This window comes from Condylura cristata, unplaced genomic scaffold (assembly GCF_000260355.1).
Source record: "Condylura cristata isolate star-nosed mole 26May11 unplaced genomic scaffold, ConCri1.0 scaffold00023, whole genome shotgun sequence".
Taxonomy (NCBI): Eukaryota; Metazoa; Chordata; class Mammalia; order Eulipotyphla; family Talpidae; genus Condylura; species Condylura cristata.
This window is the reverse complement of record NW_004567124.1, coordinates 26,693,537-26,710,392: the sequence shown is the minus strand read 5'-3', so window position 1 is coordinate 26,710,392 and position 16,856 is coordinate 26,693,537. Positions and strand designations below refer to the sequence as shown.

Below are 16,856 nucleotides of genomic sequence, written 5' to 3'. Positions count from 1 at the left end.
GGGTGGGTCAGGAGAGGTCTGCAGCACCATGTGGTCACCTCTGGGACAGGGATCGAACTCATGCTGAAGTGACTTTTAGCTTCTTAGTGCTGTGCTTTAACAACTACTGCGCCACCTGGGAGGGCCCAATTTTTTTTTTTTCCTAGAAGAGTTTTTCTTGCAAGTGGCTTTTGTGCCTGTGTGCAGTTTGCCCCTAGGCCACTAGGGAGGTCCATAGTCACATAATCTTTCTCACATGCCTTTCTTCCATCTTCACTGGTTTCAGTTTCCAATCAATAGCTGAACTTTGCTGTCAGATGCAGATTTTGGCCTGTGTTTCACTTTTGAGATGATTAGTAAAGATGTAAAGCAAAGCAAATTCTTTTGTCAAATCTCAATTGCCTTGCTCTTTGGTGGTCATTCTCAATATCTGGCTAGTGGTTATCAATAAATCAAGCTAAACCACTTAATTATTTTTCAAGGAAAAGTTTGAGAGAAGGCATACCTTATACCTATCACTTTTTTAGAACAGATAAAACTTTTTGTGTGACTTGTTTTTCACTTAGGTAGACTTTACTCCAGCCAACATTGATCATTTTGATGTCGCTAGTGAATTGCACATTTATTAGGGTCCTCTAAATACAATTATTTTTCCTCAGAAAGTGGATCTCTTCAGTCTGGGAATCATCTTCTTTGAGATGTCCTATCACCCCATGGTCACGGCCTCAGAAAGGATCTTTGTTCTCAACCAACTCAGAGAAGTATGTATCAGCTATTTGGAAGCATCAATTTCCTGTAACCTGAATCTTAGCTGACATCAGAATTCAATGCAGTTCATTTTCCTGGTATTTGTAATATAAAAGACACAATCCTAACTATAATTTTCAATATTTTTAGTAAATGGAAATCCACTTCTGTTTACTGACCTCTGATGTTGAGAAACTTTCCCTCATTTTGAGAATTTGACAGATTATAGTTACTTTTTAGAAATTAGTCTAAGAGATTTTAAAACAAAAGTTTTTCATGATATCAGTACATTTAGAGCATTGGGAATAGGTTCTAAAGATAATGGGTATTTAGTTCTAGAAATTAAAAATTTGCAGGTAAATAGACCCAGTATAACAATGCCTAAAGGATACTGCCATGACCAGAATTTTAAAAGGGCCTGGCAAAAATGTTAGCTGATATTTCCCCCAGTGAATTTTCCATTTGTGTTCTTGGGTTAGTTAGCACCCAACTAAAGGGACAGACATTACAATGTGTGAGGTCAAAGATTCCCATTAAGAATGGCAGTAAGCTGAAAGTAGAGAGTACCGTTTTGGTGAGGATGACTTCAAATCACATTTCCATGAGCAGGAACTAGGGAGAGCCATTCTCTTTTTGAACAGAGTGAATTTGTTAGGTTACTTCTTGAGCACTGTTAACTAAGAATCCACATATATTTTGGAAAACAGTTGCTTGTAAGCCAGTAGGATGTGGACATGTTCCTAAAATATAGAGTAAATTGATTACTGTGTTCTCACCTTGACTTGGCTTATATCCTTGCTGACGTCCCTTACTTTATCCTAAAATTTATGTTTGCTCCTTCACGTCAAGAATAACTAAACTGTCAGGTTAATGTTATGATCAAGGACTTGTTACCTAAAGAGTGAGAACTTCCTTGGTTTTTTTTTTTTTTTAGTTAATGTTTTACTCTGTATTGATGTTTTAGTTTTGTCTTTATCTGTGTTTTAATAAAGCTACTTTATCTTTATCTTTCTTTGAAACCACTCAATTTTTAAATAACTTGTCCTTAGATGAGGTGCTTTCTGTCACCTAAGCTGTTGATTAGATAAAATTTGTATTAAAATAACAAGTGGGTACTTAGAGAAGAATGGGCATTGGATTTCAAAAGGTGTCACCTTGTTCTTCCCTTGTTAGCAAATTTTCATTTCTGTATTTGATTATATTACCTCTAGTGAGTAAATGCTTTCATGATGGCAGTCTGCCAAGCACTTGCTAATTTAAATATAATATTCTTTTAGCCAGCTTCTCCTAAGTTTCCAGAAGACTTCGATGATGGAGAGCATACAAAGCAGGTAATTTTCTGTCTTTACTCTTGGGTTTTAATTACTATTTTTCTTCTTTTTCAATTAGTAATTTTCTGTCACTCATTCTCTTGTGTCCTGGGGAAAAAATATCAAAAGATGAAGCACTTAAATGTTATTAGACTTGAAATACACCATAAAATTGCCAAGGGCTGGCATAGAAAATTAACAAAGCGGCAGGGTTCTTTTATGTGGTTCACTGTGCTTTTGAAGTGCTATTTGGACCCTCAGTTTAGCTGTTGAAAAAAGAGAATGCTTTTACAGGTCATTATTAGATAAGACTTAGAACTTTAAGAAAAGAAAAACATAATATAACACTATCATTTTGTTATGTTTTGTGGTTGAAGTAACTCAGATTGTAAAGGGGAGACTAGACCAGTCTGATGATACATATTTTAAAGCAAAACATAAATAGCACATGTGTATGTGTGCATATAATGTCATAGGTTAATATTGGCTTGCAGCCAGTATGGAAGGATAATTATAGTGAATTCTCCTGGTGTGCCTTTCTTCTTAGTGTTAGATCAAAGTCTTGGTGAAGGCTTTCATGGTTAATACTATTGTTATATAGAAGTTTATTCCTTAACCTTGTTTAAATTATTAACACTGAAAACAGAAACCTAACTAGAACATATTGCATCAACTTGCTATATCTTGCTTATGTTCCTGAATAAATAAATCTCTTAACTTTTTTAGACTTTAATTTTTCTCACCTGTAAAATAAAAGATTTGAGTATGCTATACATTTGTAAATAATCACTAATATTTACATTAGTACTAACATTCTATAATTTAGTAAGTCTGACATGATGTTTATTTATGAGTATGGAGACCTATTCTGCTTCATCTATTTAATGAGTGAAGCGCTATTAGAGAAAATGTTTATTCCTTGTTCTACTTCTTCTGTTAACTGTTGGCATTTGATTGAATAGTCAGTGTTTCTGTATGTCATGAGTAAATGTTCATTTCATAACCTATGACTAGGTTAGTCTTATTTTTTCCAGATATTGGCATCTATGGGAACTTTATTAAATTGCAAAGACAAGAGCAGCTATATAAATCATTTCTCATAGTGATTGTTTTCCTATCATCACGTATCTTTGAACATTTGCATTTGGACTCTTTAAAATTGATACCACGCCCACAACAATGAAACAACAACCATGGCCACCTCCCACATCACAATCTTTGACTGAAACCAGGTAGTGTAGAAAATGCTTATAGATGAGAATAAGACTTTTTGCCATATGCAGAAGAAATAGCATAAAAAGATCTGTTTTTGCTGAATAAGTTATTGTTTTTACTAGTTGAACATAACTTTTCGTACAAGTTGTATTATGCTGGAAGGGGGAAGGCAAAAAATGTTGTATCATGTCAGTTCCTTTATTTCAGACATTAGACAAGGTAAGTGGAGGGAAAGAGATTGTATTAAACATAAATAGAAAATGCTTAATAAAGTCATCTGAAAACTTAGATTTTCTGATCTCAAATATTGCTCTAACTCTTTATTATAAATTTTAAAAATGAAGGCATCAAACAGGAACCTTTCAGATGTCTTTAGTGAATCCTTGTTTAGTGAGGCAGTAGCTATGAAGCTACAATGAATGAGTAACATAAATCAAGAAGCTTCAAAGGAAGAACATCAATATAGATAAATGGGGCAGAAAATTAAAATGAAGTAACTAATACAACTTTAAGGAGTCCAACAGCTCCACACATTAGGCATAAATGAGGCTTCTAAAGATAACTTGTTCTGTGTTCTTACTTTTTATTTTGATATGGTATTTTGTTTGTTTTGCTCCTTAGAGTTGAGTTGAAGTTTTTTGTCATTTTTGACTGTAAAAAATTTAAAGGACCATTGCCTTTTAAGAAGCACTCATTGCGGGCCCTCCCTGGTAGTGCAGTGGGTTAAAGCACAGCATTATGAAACTATCCACAGCCTCTTCAGCACGAGTTCAATCCCCAGCCAGGGACGCGACCCACATAGCACAACAGTCCTCCCCTGACCTGCCCACTGCTCCCCTCACCAGTGAATTCAGTACATCTGCCTGTTCTGTGCCCTACTCTGACTCTGGTGAATCCTCTCACCACTCCTGCCCCTCTCGCCTGTACCCCAGTTCTGTATGCATACAGGCGGCCAGAGGTGTGGGGGAGGAGTTAAGAGGATTCGCCAGAGACAGAGTGGGGAGCAGAACAGGCAGATTGATGACGTACACTGCTGAGGGGAGCAGCAGGCAAGACAGAAGTCTGTTGCACCATGTAGGTCACCGCCAGGGCTGGGGATCAACTCACACTGAAGTGGCTGTGGCTAACTTGCAGTGCTGCATCCTAACCCACTGCACCACCGGTAGGAACCTAAATAAATAAATCTTAAAAGAAGTATTCATTGCAATTTTTTAAAAAAAGTGGTACTCATGGCATTATGGCACAAGTCTGTGGCAGTAATGAAGCACTGAGGCAACATGACAGATTTTAGAAACACCTATTAAAATGCACCACCTGTAAGAACTGCGCTGTTCTTTCTTTGACCTTAGTCAGCTACTAGCTTGTCAGAGAATCCCTGAGCATCAGACATTACATCCCATCGCCACTGTGCTTCGGTTTTGTTACAGAAATCTGTTATCTCCTGGCTGTTGAACCATGATCCAGCCAAGCGGCCCACAGCCACAGAACTGCTCAAAAGCGAGCTGCTGCCCCCACCACAGATGGAGGAGTCTGAGCTGCATGAGGTGCTGCACCACACCCTAGCCAATGTGGACGGGAAGGCCTACCGCACCATGATGGCCCAGATCTTCTCCCAGCGCATCTCCCCTGCCATCGATTACACCTATGACAGTGACATACTCAAGGTGGGTGCAAGCCTTGTTTTCAAAAGAGAGTTTGAACCTGGTCCACAAAAGGATCAAGTCAGTTCCTTCTTTTTGCTGGGTTCCTTTAATACTTCCAACATAAGTCCTCGGTCTGATTTCTGTATGTACAAAATGTTTTCATATGCAGTGTTCTGGAAGGAGCCACACTTTTAATCACATCTTGGAGAAATTTCTTACCCATTCCCTTCCACCCCCCAAGAGATTAAGGAACATATTAACATATTAAATCTTAGCCCCTGGCCCAACCCTGGCAAAACCAAAAACATCCAACTAACTCATTCAGATGAGTAGTCAGTAGATCACAGTGCCTGTGACACTGCAGATCAAAATCACTTGAGGATCTCTTAAGAAAAAAATTGTTTGAAATGATACAACAAAATGTTAAAATTTGTAAAGAGGAGCAGGGGAGCCCTCCCTGGTGGTGCAGCGGGTTAAAGTGCAGCACTGCAAGCAAGCCATAGTCACTGCAGTGTGAGTTGGATCCCGGGGGCCCAGGGGTGATCCACAAGATGCAGCAGGCCTCTCCTGACCCGCCCTCTGCTCCCCTCAGCAGTGTACTTTGACAGTCGACATTTGGCCTGTTCTGCTCCTCGCTCTGTCTCTGGTGAATTCTCTCACCACCCCTGCACCTCTTGCCAGTACCCCAGTTCTGTATGCTTAAATAAATAAATCTTTAAAAAAAAAAAAATAGAGTAGTGGGGAAGTAGCAGTAAGATTTGTGGAAGATTGGTACAGATTTCAGGGGCCAAATTTTTGGCGGACTGGCAAAATTAGAAAGAAATTTGCTGAATTATAAGTAAATTTATTGGTTTTCTTTTATCTTTTTGCTGATCTATCTATATTTTCTGTCATAATATGGTATTATATTAGAAACAAGTGAAAAGGAAGCTCTTTAAAAATAAGTAAGTACCACAGAGCATCCAAGAGGTCCTGTGAATCACCTTAATTTGTGGAGGGGGTGCCTGATGTCATAGATGTTTAAGTGCTCCCCATAATCCCAAACTGTCCTCACAGAGTATGTAGTGGTGAAGAGCTTTGACTTTGAATGTAAGTGACCTTCCTTGAGGAGGACTTATAGCAAGACTTGTTCTCTTCTTGAATATATTTTAAAAGGAACTGACTTGTTGTGATCTCTTCTGTGATCCTGGGGTGAGCAGTTTAGTGCCCGTAGCATGGTAGCAAGCCACAGGTTAGTATGTTAGAGTGCCCTTTGATTAGACTGTGGTGACAACATGTTAACTGATCATATTTTAGGGCAGCTTTTCCATCCGTACAGCCAAGGCACAGCAACATGTGTGTGAAACCATCATCCGCATCTTTAAAAGACATGGTATGTCCTTTTTTTAAAAAAAATCATATTCCTTTTCAAAAGGTGTCATTTTTTCCTTTATCAGAGAGTACTGTTTAAGAATTCAAATCCAGGCCCTCCCTGGTGGCACAGTGGGAGCACAGCACTTCGAAGCTAATCCAAGCTGCAGCCGTTTCAGTGCAAGTTTGATCCCCACCCTGGAGGTGACCCACATGGCAGGGCAGACCTCTCCTGATCTGCTCGCTGCTCCCCTCAGCAGTGGACTTTGTCGATCTGCCTGTTCTGCTCCCCACTCTGTTTCTGGTGAATCCTCTTGCAACCCCTGCACTTCTGACTATTCCCAATTTCTGTATGCATAAACAAATGTCTTAAAAAAATAATTAATTTTAAAAAAAGAATTCAAGTCCAAATGTATTTTAGCTTTAAACATTTGATCTCATGTAAAAGTTACTTATTTTTACAACTCAGCTTGTTGAAAAGAAACGGATTTGAATATTATGACCTTGCTCCTGAAATAGTTGGTTGATGACTAATATAGCAGACTTAACCTGACATGATCTCCCCCTTAGTAAATTTAGAGAACTGAAGATAGACTGGTGGTGACTTCAGCAGTGCCAGCAGTAGATATTGAACGGCTGTTATTTGAAGTTTCTCCTAGAAAGAATGAGAATGTAATAATGAGTTACTTTTCCTCATTTGGCATAGGAGCTGTCCAGTTGTGTACCCCACTTCTGCTTCCCCGAAATAGGCGAGTATACGAACACAACGAGTATGCCTTGTTCATGGATCACAGTGGGATGCTGGTGATGCTTCCTTTCGACCTGCGGGTGAGGCTGGCAATGTGCTCTGACAATGCAAGGCTGTGTCTGGTCACAGGGGTGGCGTCTCTGTCAAGGGATTGTCCCTACCTATCATCTCCTGCCCTAAGTTTATATTCTACATGTCACTTTTAAGAGATATGTTCTTAGGCAGTTATCAGGGCAAGAGACTGTCAGAATTCTGTAAACGCTTGACCCCTGTACACCCACCTGCTCTTTGCACAAATGTTTACAGCCCTAGGAACCAGAACCCTGCATCACAGGTGCCATGTCTGCTCATGAAGTCTCGAGCTCTGTCGAGTGACCATCAGGTTAACCTGAGCAACTCAGACAAATGAAAGGGCTTTTCTCATTACATCCTGGCTAGAGCTTTAGTAACTTTATAATTTGTTAATGTCTAGAACACTGAATTCTTATAATAGCATGTGTCTTTGCAATTTGGGTTGCTGAAATTTGCACCTACTTTTTGTGATCCCGAAGGTTCCCTTTGGCAGCAACACTCTGACCAGTCAGTCATTCAAATGGCGGGGGTTGCTAACAGGCCCATCTGCAGCACTGTGTATGTATGAGATGGACAAGAGTTGAATAACCTTAATGTATAAAAAGCACTCCAAGTGGAGAGGTGAGCAAAGGGTATAATGAAGCAGGTCTCAGAAGAGAGGGTGCAAATCCTCCCTGGTGGGGAGTCTCAGCACTATGAAGTTCTCTGCAGCCACTGCAGCATAAATTCAATCCCGGCCAGAGAACTGACCCACATGGCACAGGAGATCTCTCCTGTCTCACCCACTGTTCCCCTCAGCAGTGTATTTCAGTCAGTCTGCCCTTTCTGCTCCCCACTCTGTCTCTGGGGAATCTTCCACCTCCCTCACCTCTGTACCCCAATTCTGTGAGCATTAAGTAAGTAAATCTTTAAAAAAGAGAGAGAGAATGAAAGTGCACAGGACTAACAAACATCTGGAAAAATTTTCAACTTAATAATAAGGAAATAAAAAGCATCAGAATAGCAAAAATATCTAAATATCCAGCAATGGCAAGGGTGTAGGAGAATAGGCACTCTTCTATATAGCTGATTAAAATGTAAATTGCTTAAGCTTTAGATTTTGCTGCACACATAATACACCCTTTGAGCCAGCTATCCTACTTTAAGGAATTTATTTAAAGAAACAAATTGGTGTATGAGTGTATGAGGGTTTCATTGCCATGTTGTAGTGGTCGAAACTGAAAGCTATACCTGCTCATCCATAGGGAAATGGTTGAATAGTTCATTATGGAGAAGGTTACATAAGCTCAAAATTCAGCTACATTTAGATAAATACATGGTTGATCTGTAGACATGTCCATAGTAGACCTCTCCTCCCTGCCCACCTGTGGCTGCTCTCTTTTTCCCTTTCCAAATAAAACTGTCCTTTTAAAAAGTAAAAAAGGCAAAAGAAATGGCCATGGTATATTATTAGTTAGAAAAAAATAGTTCCTTGAAAATATAACCCTATTTTTAATGGGGGGGGGAAGTGCACTGGACTATGGTGATGGCACACGAGTGATTTGGTGATGGGAAGCCCACAGGGATCACAACTGAAATGGGAAAAGGCACAAAACGATGTAAAAAAAACTATTTTTAAAAAAGATATATACATACATATATACATACATACATACATATATACATACATACATACCTATATATATAAACCCATTTTTATTGGGAGTAGTAAAAAATTTAAAACCAGAGTGTACATACATAGGTCCGCTGTGTTTGCACGTGTCTGGCATGTGTGAGATATAAACATGCGTGACACACATGGCCATGCATCAGCTTGTTATCATAGAGGGAGGTGTCAAAGGGGTATGGAATCCAGGTATTTTATTTTTGCATATCTACAGCATACAGCTTTTTACAAGAACATGTTTTGCTTTTTTGGCCTAAGAGAAAATGTCTCCCACAGTATTGGATTTGGCTTTTCCTTTACAGTGAATAAATTGAGTTGGGATTATTTCAAGTGAGTGGTGAATATCGGACATTTGGACTCTGTTGAAAAAGGAGAAGTACAAGCATTTACTTAGCTGTACTTAAAACTGGCTGTCTGCTCTCTAGACATCAAGAGATGAAAGTACAGATTTTTGAATGTCAGCTCTCTTTCTCTGAGCTGACATTCAAATCCAAAAAATAACCATGACTGCACCTTTGAAGATTTGACCCGTCAGTTAATACTGTAGTGTTCGATCTCTTCAGATAGTCTGACAGCAATCTTCTAAGCTGTGGATATTAGTAGGTGGTTATCAAGAACTGCTTCTAGAAGATCAATACAAAAATCAAGAAATTCACCATAAGAGATAATACCCATTTGATTATGTTATCATAAATGATGCTTTAAAAAAAATCACAGGCAAGCAAAGAACTTACACTGATTTTAATTGTCAGTTCATTTAATCAAAAGTGAATTTTCCTCCGATTTAAAAACCAAGAAGTGCCTCAATGGGTTTGATGGCAATCCCGCAGCTAGTGGTGCTCTGCACTCGGGGAGTGTCAGTACTGAGCAGTGAGCAGCTCTGAATTTACTAATTCACTGAATTGTGTACTTTAAAGCATGATAGTTAGCACATCTTGACCTTTGAAACTTTATTTTTCAGGTTCCTTTTGCAAGATACGTGGCAAGAAATAACATTTTGAATTTAAAACGGTAAGAAACAATGGGAAGTTGATTTGATACACATGAAAAAGAAAAAAAAAAGGAACAATATTTTCCTTTTGGAATCCTTCCCCTGCAAAGACTTTTTTGGTGTAAGGTATTATACTGGAATACAGTGAAAAGCCCAGCCCGAGAACCCTTTACATGATTGGGATTATTGGCAGCCTCCTCAGAAGGGCTGTAGCTATTGGGTAGGTACTTTGAAGTTCCTGCAGACCAGTCTGTGCCTTCTAAATGCCCCCATGCTACTTATCTAGAAATTTTTCACAAATTGTTGCATGAAAAAAACATTTACTTGTTTTTTTTTTAAAGGTTTATATTATGCATACAAGAATGGGGGTACAGGCCAGAGATATAGGAGTGAGAGGAATCACCAGAGACAGAGTGGGGAGCAGAACAGGCAGATCTACTGAAATACACTGCTGAGGGGAGCAGCGGTTGAAACAGGAGAGGTCTGTCATGCCATGTGGGTCGGCTCCCTGGCCAGGCATCAAACTTGTGCTGCAGTGGCAGATAGCTTCATAGTTCTGAACCCCTTGTGCCATCAGGAAGGCAGTTGTTCTATCTAGTTGTTCTAGTTGTTCTGTCTAGTTGTCCTATCTAGTTGTTCTTAATTGATGGGACAAATGACCAATGGACTGAGTGAAAACTGCAGCACAAGTAACTGAGCTAAAGCTGCTGGTAGAGAACAGAGTGAAGTCAGCAGGAATGCTGAACACTGAGCACCTCCAACACTTAGGGACAGAAAGGGATTTTCTCTATTTCAAATACCACAGAGCCAGACACCAGCTCTTTGTAAATTGGGATAGTGTTACTGTCAGCAAGATACTCCACTTTGAAGCTCATTTCTTCAGGTGAAATTTCTTTATGAGCTTTTATGCTCAGCTACAAGTGAACAACTAACAATTCTAAGGTATTGGATATCAATGTAGCTTCATTTTTATTTCAGACATTAAAAATATAACAACTAAGATTCATAGTTCAGTAGTACAAAACTAGCATTTGAAACCTAAGTTCAAGGCAAGACTGTTCCAGGGCAAATCCGCCTGTAAGCACTCTTGATCATTCCACTGATTGTTTTTTGGGTTTGTTGTTTGTTTTCGTTGTTGTTTTGTTTTTCATATTTGCTCCTTTTATTTTGTTCAGCAATCTCATACACATTTGTTTACAATAAACAATGACACTTGAAATCTGGATTTCTCTCTGTAGATACTGCATAGAACGGGTGTTCAGGCCTCGAAAATTAGACCGATTTCACCCCAAAGAACTTCTGGAATGCGCATTTGATATTGTCACCTCTACTACCAATAGCTCCCTGCCCACAGCTGAGATCATCTACATCATCTATGAAATCATCCAGGAGTTTCCAGTTCTTCAGGTTCCTTCCTATCTACCCCTCTGACAGGATCCTGCTGGATGTGGTGGGGAAAAGCAGTGACCCTAGAACTGCTGGTCAGCTTGTGCTGCCAGTGAATCACACCTTCACTAAACAACTGAAGAGCTGATTTTACTCTTGGGGTTTATCTCAGGCTCTCCCTTCTCTACCTTGACAGAAATGGGTTTTGTTTTTGTCTGTTGTGTTCTGGGGAAAAGGTATTGTTTCTTTTTCCATTTTTCCAAAAAGCAGGGAATCAGGGGAAGATTCCTAGGTTGCTTTTGACACATCCTTACCCTGCTCACAGCCCTTGGTGCCTCCCTCTGGCACCCTGCCTCAGCTCCCTTAGTTCACTTTCCATCATGTTTGCCCAGCCGATGGAGACTGCTGCTGCCCTGCGCCTTCCGCATGTGCCCTGTTCACACCCAGCACACACCCCGTGTCATGGTGTCCCCTCATCTAATAGGACTTTGCTCCACTCAGCCATGGTCCGGACCCTTTCTCCTCAGGAAACCTGTCTGTTGCCTTGCTGACTGGCCAGATCTCAGTTCTCACAGCCCTGAAAGTGAGATATCACATGCCTTTTCAGTGCAGAGCCCACGAGTCAACTTTTTTGTACACCTCACTGCATGGAGTTCAGCACACAGCCCGCAGCTCCAAATGCTCATTAATTCACTTGTGTGAACAAATTAATGACTATTCCACCAGCCTATGTTTTTAATTCATTTACTACTCAATGAAACAAGCTGCTCTTCCTCTTTGATATCTGTATGAATTCTTTCAGTCTTTTAACACAGCTGAAAGCCAAATTTTTGTTTTGTCTTAGAATTTATTTACGCATATAAGAACTGGGGTGTAAGCCAGAGATGGGGGGGGGGGTGTGAGAGGATTCACGAGGCCGAGTGGGGAATAGAACAAGCAGATCCACTGAAATACACTGCTGAGGGGAGCAGTTGGGCGAGACAGGAGAGGTCTGCTGCACCATGTGGGTCACCTCCCTGGCTGGAGATCAAACTCATGTCACAGTTGCTGCTGATAACTTGATAGTGCTGAAACTTAACCCCTGTGCCACCAGAGTTTTTTTTTTGTTTTGTTTTGTTTTTGTTTTTGTTTTAAGAATCTAATATTTCCAAAAGGAAAGAAAAATTGGAATTTTATATTGGAGAAATAGAATGCTTATGGTGCTTCTTCACATTCATTTATTATTTAGTCTTAGTTTCTTCCATCTAGTAGTGGATCGTGGGCTTGTGGTCTCTTTCATCCTTATGCTCTTCTAAAGGCCCTAATAGAGCCCCAGCAAACAGTGTGGATGCAGAGGCTGGTCAGAGACCTTGGGCACAAAGGTGTACAAGAATGCTTAGATACATGCAAAACTAGAGAAGACACAGAAGCAGGGAGAGGTGAGGGCAAACAGGTGCTGACCAAATTGGCTCGGTGTGAAAAGACTCTGGAACCAGTCTTTTTTTACTTCCAGCTTTCTCAGCTCCCAGTGCTGTGATCTTGGAAAGATTACACAGTGTCCTCCAATCAGATTCCTCTTGTGTAAAATGAGAAATAACTCAGTCATGTTAATAATTAAATAAGATGATATAGATGAAGCATTTCACTTGGCACACTAAATGCTCACTGCCACTTACCTTTTCATGTTGTCATTATTTTCAAATTCTATCTTCATAATCTTTCATACTTATAGAAGACAGTGTCTGTTATTTGAATATTATATTGTTCAAAATAAAAACCCTGCTGATTTGGAGGGGAAAAAATTCAAAATTACCTTCTGTCAGGAATAGTTTCTTAGCTGGAATGATACTGCTATCATGTGTGTTTATGTGTAGATGCTTACGAGTGCTCACATCCTGCCACGGTTTTCATATGCAGTTCTCCTTATCAGTGGAATTGGGGACATGAGTCACTATTAAAGAATTTGAATCAGAAATAACACCTGATCCTTTAGCCAGTAGTTTTTTTGTTTGTTTGTTTGTTTCAAAGATTTATTTATTTTACTGGGGTACAGGCCAGAGGTGCAGGGGCAGCGAGAGGCTTCACCAGAGACAGCGTGGGGAGCAGAACAGGCAAATCAAGGAAGTACACTGCTGAGGGGAGCAGCAGGTGGGTCAGGAGAGGTCTGCCACGCCATGTGGTCTCCTCCGGGGCAGGCGGGGATCGAACTCATGTGCAAGTGGCTTTAGTTTCTCAGTGCTGTGCTTTAACCAGCTGCGCCACCAGGGAGGGCCATTAGCTAGTAGTTTTAGTCTCATTCTCCCAGTTACATCTTTGGGAGGACATGTTTTCTGCTTGCACTGAACTTATGTTGGAGCTAAATAAATACCCATCCATCAAACTTTACTTCAGTTACAGACAGCTAGTTTGGAGGTTTTTCAGTTAGTATGGAAAAAAGGGTTCAGTTTTCTAATAATTTTTGCAATTCACATTTCCACAATGTAGAAAAGTTAACACAGTTTCAAAGATTCCCCTTTTGTTCTTCCAGAAATCTCTGGAAAGTTCAAGTTCAGAATGATAATGCATATTCCAAACAATCTTACCCATATTCTCTCAGCAGTTCCATCATTATTGGTATATTTAGCTCTTTTCCACAACATATCTTTGATTTACATTACATTAATATTTCAACTACAAGAGTCTAAAAAAAAAACAAGCTAGAAGGTAATGTGCTAAAAGTCAATCCTCCCATTAGGATGGTAAATTGGAGCTAAGATTATTGGATTGGCGATAAATTATGTACCTGTATTATGTATATAATGAAAAAAAATCAATTTTTTTTCTGTATTCTAGGAAAGAAATTACAGTATTTACCTGAACCACACCATGTTATTGAAGGCAATCCTCTTACACTGTGGAATCCCAGAAGATAAACTTAATCAAGTCTATGTTATTCTGTATGATGCTGTGGTAAGCATTTAATTACTTTCATGCTATTTTAATTCATGAGCATTTCCTTACTGATGTAACCACAAATACAATTGAGGATTTTATCTCCTTATTGCTCTAAGGTAAAATCATCAACTGAATTTAATTCAACAATTGGCAAGTACTGGTTGAGTTCCTGTTTATACTAAACTTTCCACTACTAGTCTCCTCTGCAGTGTTTAATTAAGTCTGACTTCTGATTTAGAAAAATTAGTTTATCTTTTTTAGTATTGCAAGGCAATAACATTCTTCACTAACCTACTTCTTGAGGCAAAAATTGTTCATTGGTTTTGAGACTTGCCAGTAATATAAAAAATGGTTAACCTTTATTAAGCTCCTCCTCAGGTGCCAAGCATTATTCCAAGCTCTTTACGTACATTAACTTCATCCCCACCACCAGTGCCATTATAGTCTTACTTGGAGAAGCCAGAAAAGGAGTGTTAGTATTGGGAATGAAAACCTAGGCCCTGCCCTTAATTCTTCCAACTTAACCTGTGTGTGTCAGTCAAGTCATTTATAGATCTGTAGTGGCTGGCCAGAGAGAAGCTGTTGAGCCTCTATCTTTCATGGGACTGGAGCACCAGCAGCTCCACCATCTTCTTAAATTAGCCATATCTCAGTCTCTCTATAGTGTGTGAGCAGATTCTTTATAGTCTGTGTGTTGACCCTGGAGGGGAAACTTAGAAAATTTTAATTTAGTGTTATATCGTGGTGCTGGGGTGAAGATGAATGTGTGTCTCTGCTAATTTCTTCTCATGTTAAATATTTTTATTATAAATAAGAGGCATTCAGCAGATCAGTAATAAATGTACCTGACAGTCTATGATTGAGACAGAAAAAATAGGGGAAGTTCATAGAGACTGTTTTTTATATGCTAGAAGGTTTAGGTAGCTTTTCATTCAGCAAATACACAAGGGTCCTGACTTTACTGTTTGTTTCTTTTTTTTTTTTAAGATTTATTTATTTATGCATACAAGAGCTGGGGTACAGGCCAGCAGTGTGGGGAGGTGAGAGGATTCACCAGAGACAGATAGGCAGATTGACAGAAATAAACTGCTGAGGGGAACAGTGGGTGAGACAGAAAAGAGAGAGGTCTGATGCGCCATGTGGGTCACCTCCCTGGCCTGGTTTTGAATTCATGCTGCAGAGGCTGCAGATAGTTTCATAGTGCTGTGCTTTAACACCTTGCACCACCAGGGAGGCTCCAGTGTTTGTTCCTTAATGTTTCCTTCCATTTCACAAGATATACTGCTGTTGTGTAGTGACAGAGTGTGAGACACTGGATCATTCTTTTATTACATTTATGTGGCTTTCATTAGGAGAACACATATCAGTGACTTCCTCCCTACCCAGTAGAAACACCTGGTTTGGCCTTTCCAAATCAGAGTTACCTCATGGTTCAGCAAGTGCAATTGCAAGTGCAAAGTCTTTTAAAGTCTGGGGTTTTCAAATTATAAAAGACCTTTATGTCAACTGAGAAAAACATTATTCTTTAATAACACAATTAACCTTCCATTATGCCTAGGCCCAGTTTGTTCGTAAGGCAGCACATGCTAACCAGAATTAGCCATGAAAATTGTACCTTGTTCAGCACAAAATTTGATGACTCATTGCTACCTTTTTCTCCTATTATTAGACAGAAAAACTGACGAGGAGAGAAGTGGAAGCTAAATTTTGTAACCTGTCTTTGTCTTCTAATAGTGTAAGTACCTTTTAACAGTGCTATTACAGCTTTCTCTACTTGTGTGACACCAGAAAATGTCACCAAATCCCGGCTACAGTGTGGCGGCAGCACTTCCTGTCACCTCACAGACACAGCCTTCCCCTTGAGTGTTAATGGGCACCATGGCAACCTCTGGGATCAGGGCTGGAGAGAAACCAGCTCCTGATCAAAGAATGCCTCCCCAGGCCCAGTATTAATGTGCCGCAGTCATCTTGTTCTTTCTTGATCACCGTGTACTTTCCTTTTACCTCCCTGGGGGGAGGCTGTACTTGATAGAGTCTCCTGCTGAGCAGCTCTAGTTCTCCTTGTCCTCTTCTGAAATAGACTGTTCTTCCCAGCTCCAGGCACAGTGCTGCTAATTCATTCAGGTGTCCGCCCCTCTCACCCCTCCCTTCCCACCTAGGTCTTCTAACAGCTCAGAGTTGAATTAAAGCTCTTGCTTTTCTGCTACATTTCCTACTCCTAGAATCTTTTAAACTGATCCCATTGGCAATGAAGAAAATATTTTTTTTTCTTTTTTTGCATAGAACTGGCCAGAGGTGAGAGGATTCACTAGAAACAGTGCAGAGCAGAGCAGGTGGATTTACGGAAGTATACCACTGAGGGGAGCGACAGGTGAGGCAGGAGAGGTCTGCTGTGCCACAGGGTCAGCTCCCTGACCGGGGATTGAACTCCCACTGCAGTGGCTGCTGATAGCTTCATAGTGCTGATACTCAACCCCTTAGGCCACCATGGAGGCCCAGTATAAATAAAATAAGTCTTTAAAAAAAAAATCACCTATACAGTTTGCAGGTAGGGGAAGTAGACCAGATATATAGCACTAGGAGTTTGAGAAACTAAGCTGGCTGAAATTTCCAGTGTTAAATAATGGAGGAGATATTAATGATATGCAAGGTGTCCCAGTTGCATACTATTCTAACATGAAGAACGATAATTACATAGTATACCCCATTTGTGTACACAGCATATGCATAAGTAGCACAAACTTCAGGCCCAGTTAGTTCTTGGAACAAATGTCATATTTCAGAATTATCATACACTTGCTCATGACAGTTGCCTTGATTGCTAAAATGTAAGCTT

At 39.9% G+C, this 16,856-nt stretch overlaps 1 protein-coding gene across 2 annotated transcripts in view; it reads left to right on the top strand.

The window, feature by feature from the left end:
* Positions 1-16,856, top strand: part of EIF2AK4 (eukaryotic translation initiation factor 2 alpha kinase 4) — a 95,597-nt gene that overhangs the window by 58,855 nt on the left and 19,886 nt on the right. For both annotated transcript variants that reach the window (XM_004687926.2, XM_012728659.1), the window contains 9 exons: positions 639-740; positions 2,004-2,057; positions 4,679-4,915; positions 6,191-6,266; positions 6,951-7,072; positions 9,692-9,741; positions 10,960-11,128; positions 13,919-14,035; positions 15,690-15,755. In XM_004687926.2, coding sequence (XP_004687983.1) covers positions 639-740; positions 2,004-2,057; positions 4,679-4,915; positions 6,191-6,266; positions 6,951-7,072; positions 9,692-9,741; positions 10,960-11,128; positions 13,919-14,035; positions 15,690-15,755 — 993 coding nt within the window. The remainder of the gene's footprint in view (positions 1-638; positions 741-2,003; positions 2,058-4,678; positions 4,916-6,190; positions 6,267-6,950; positions 7,073-9,691; positions 9,742-10,959; positions 11,129-13,918; positions 14,036-15,689; positions 15,756-16,856) is intronic.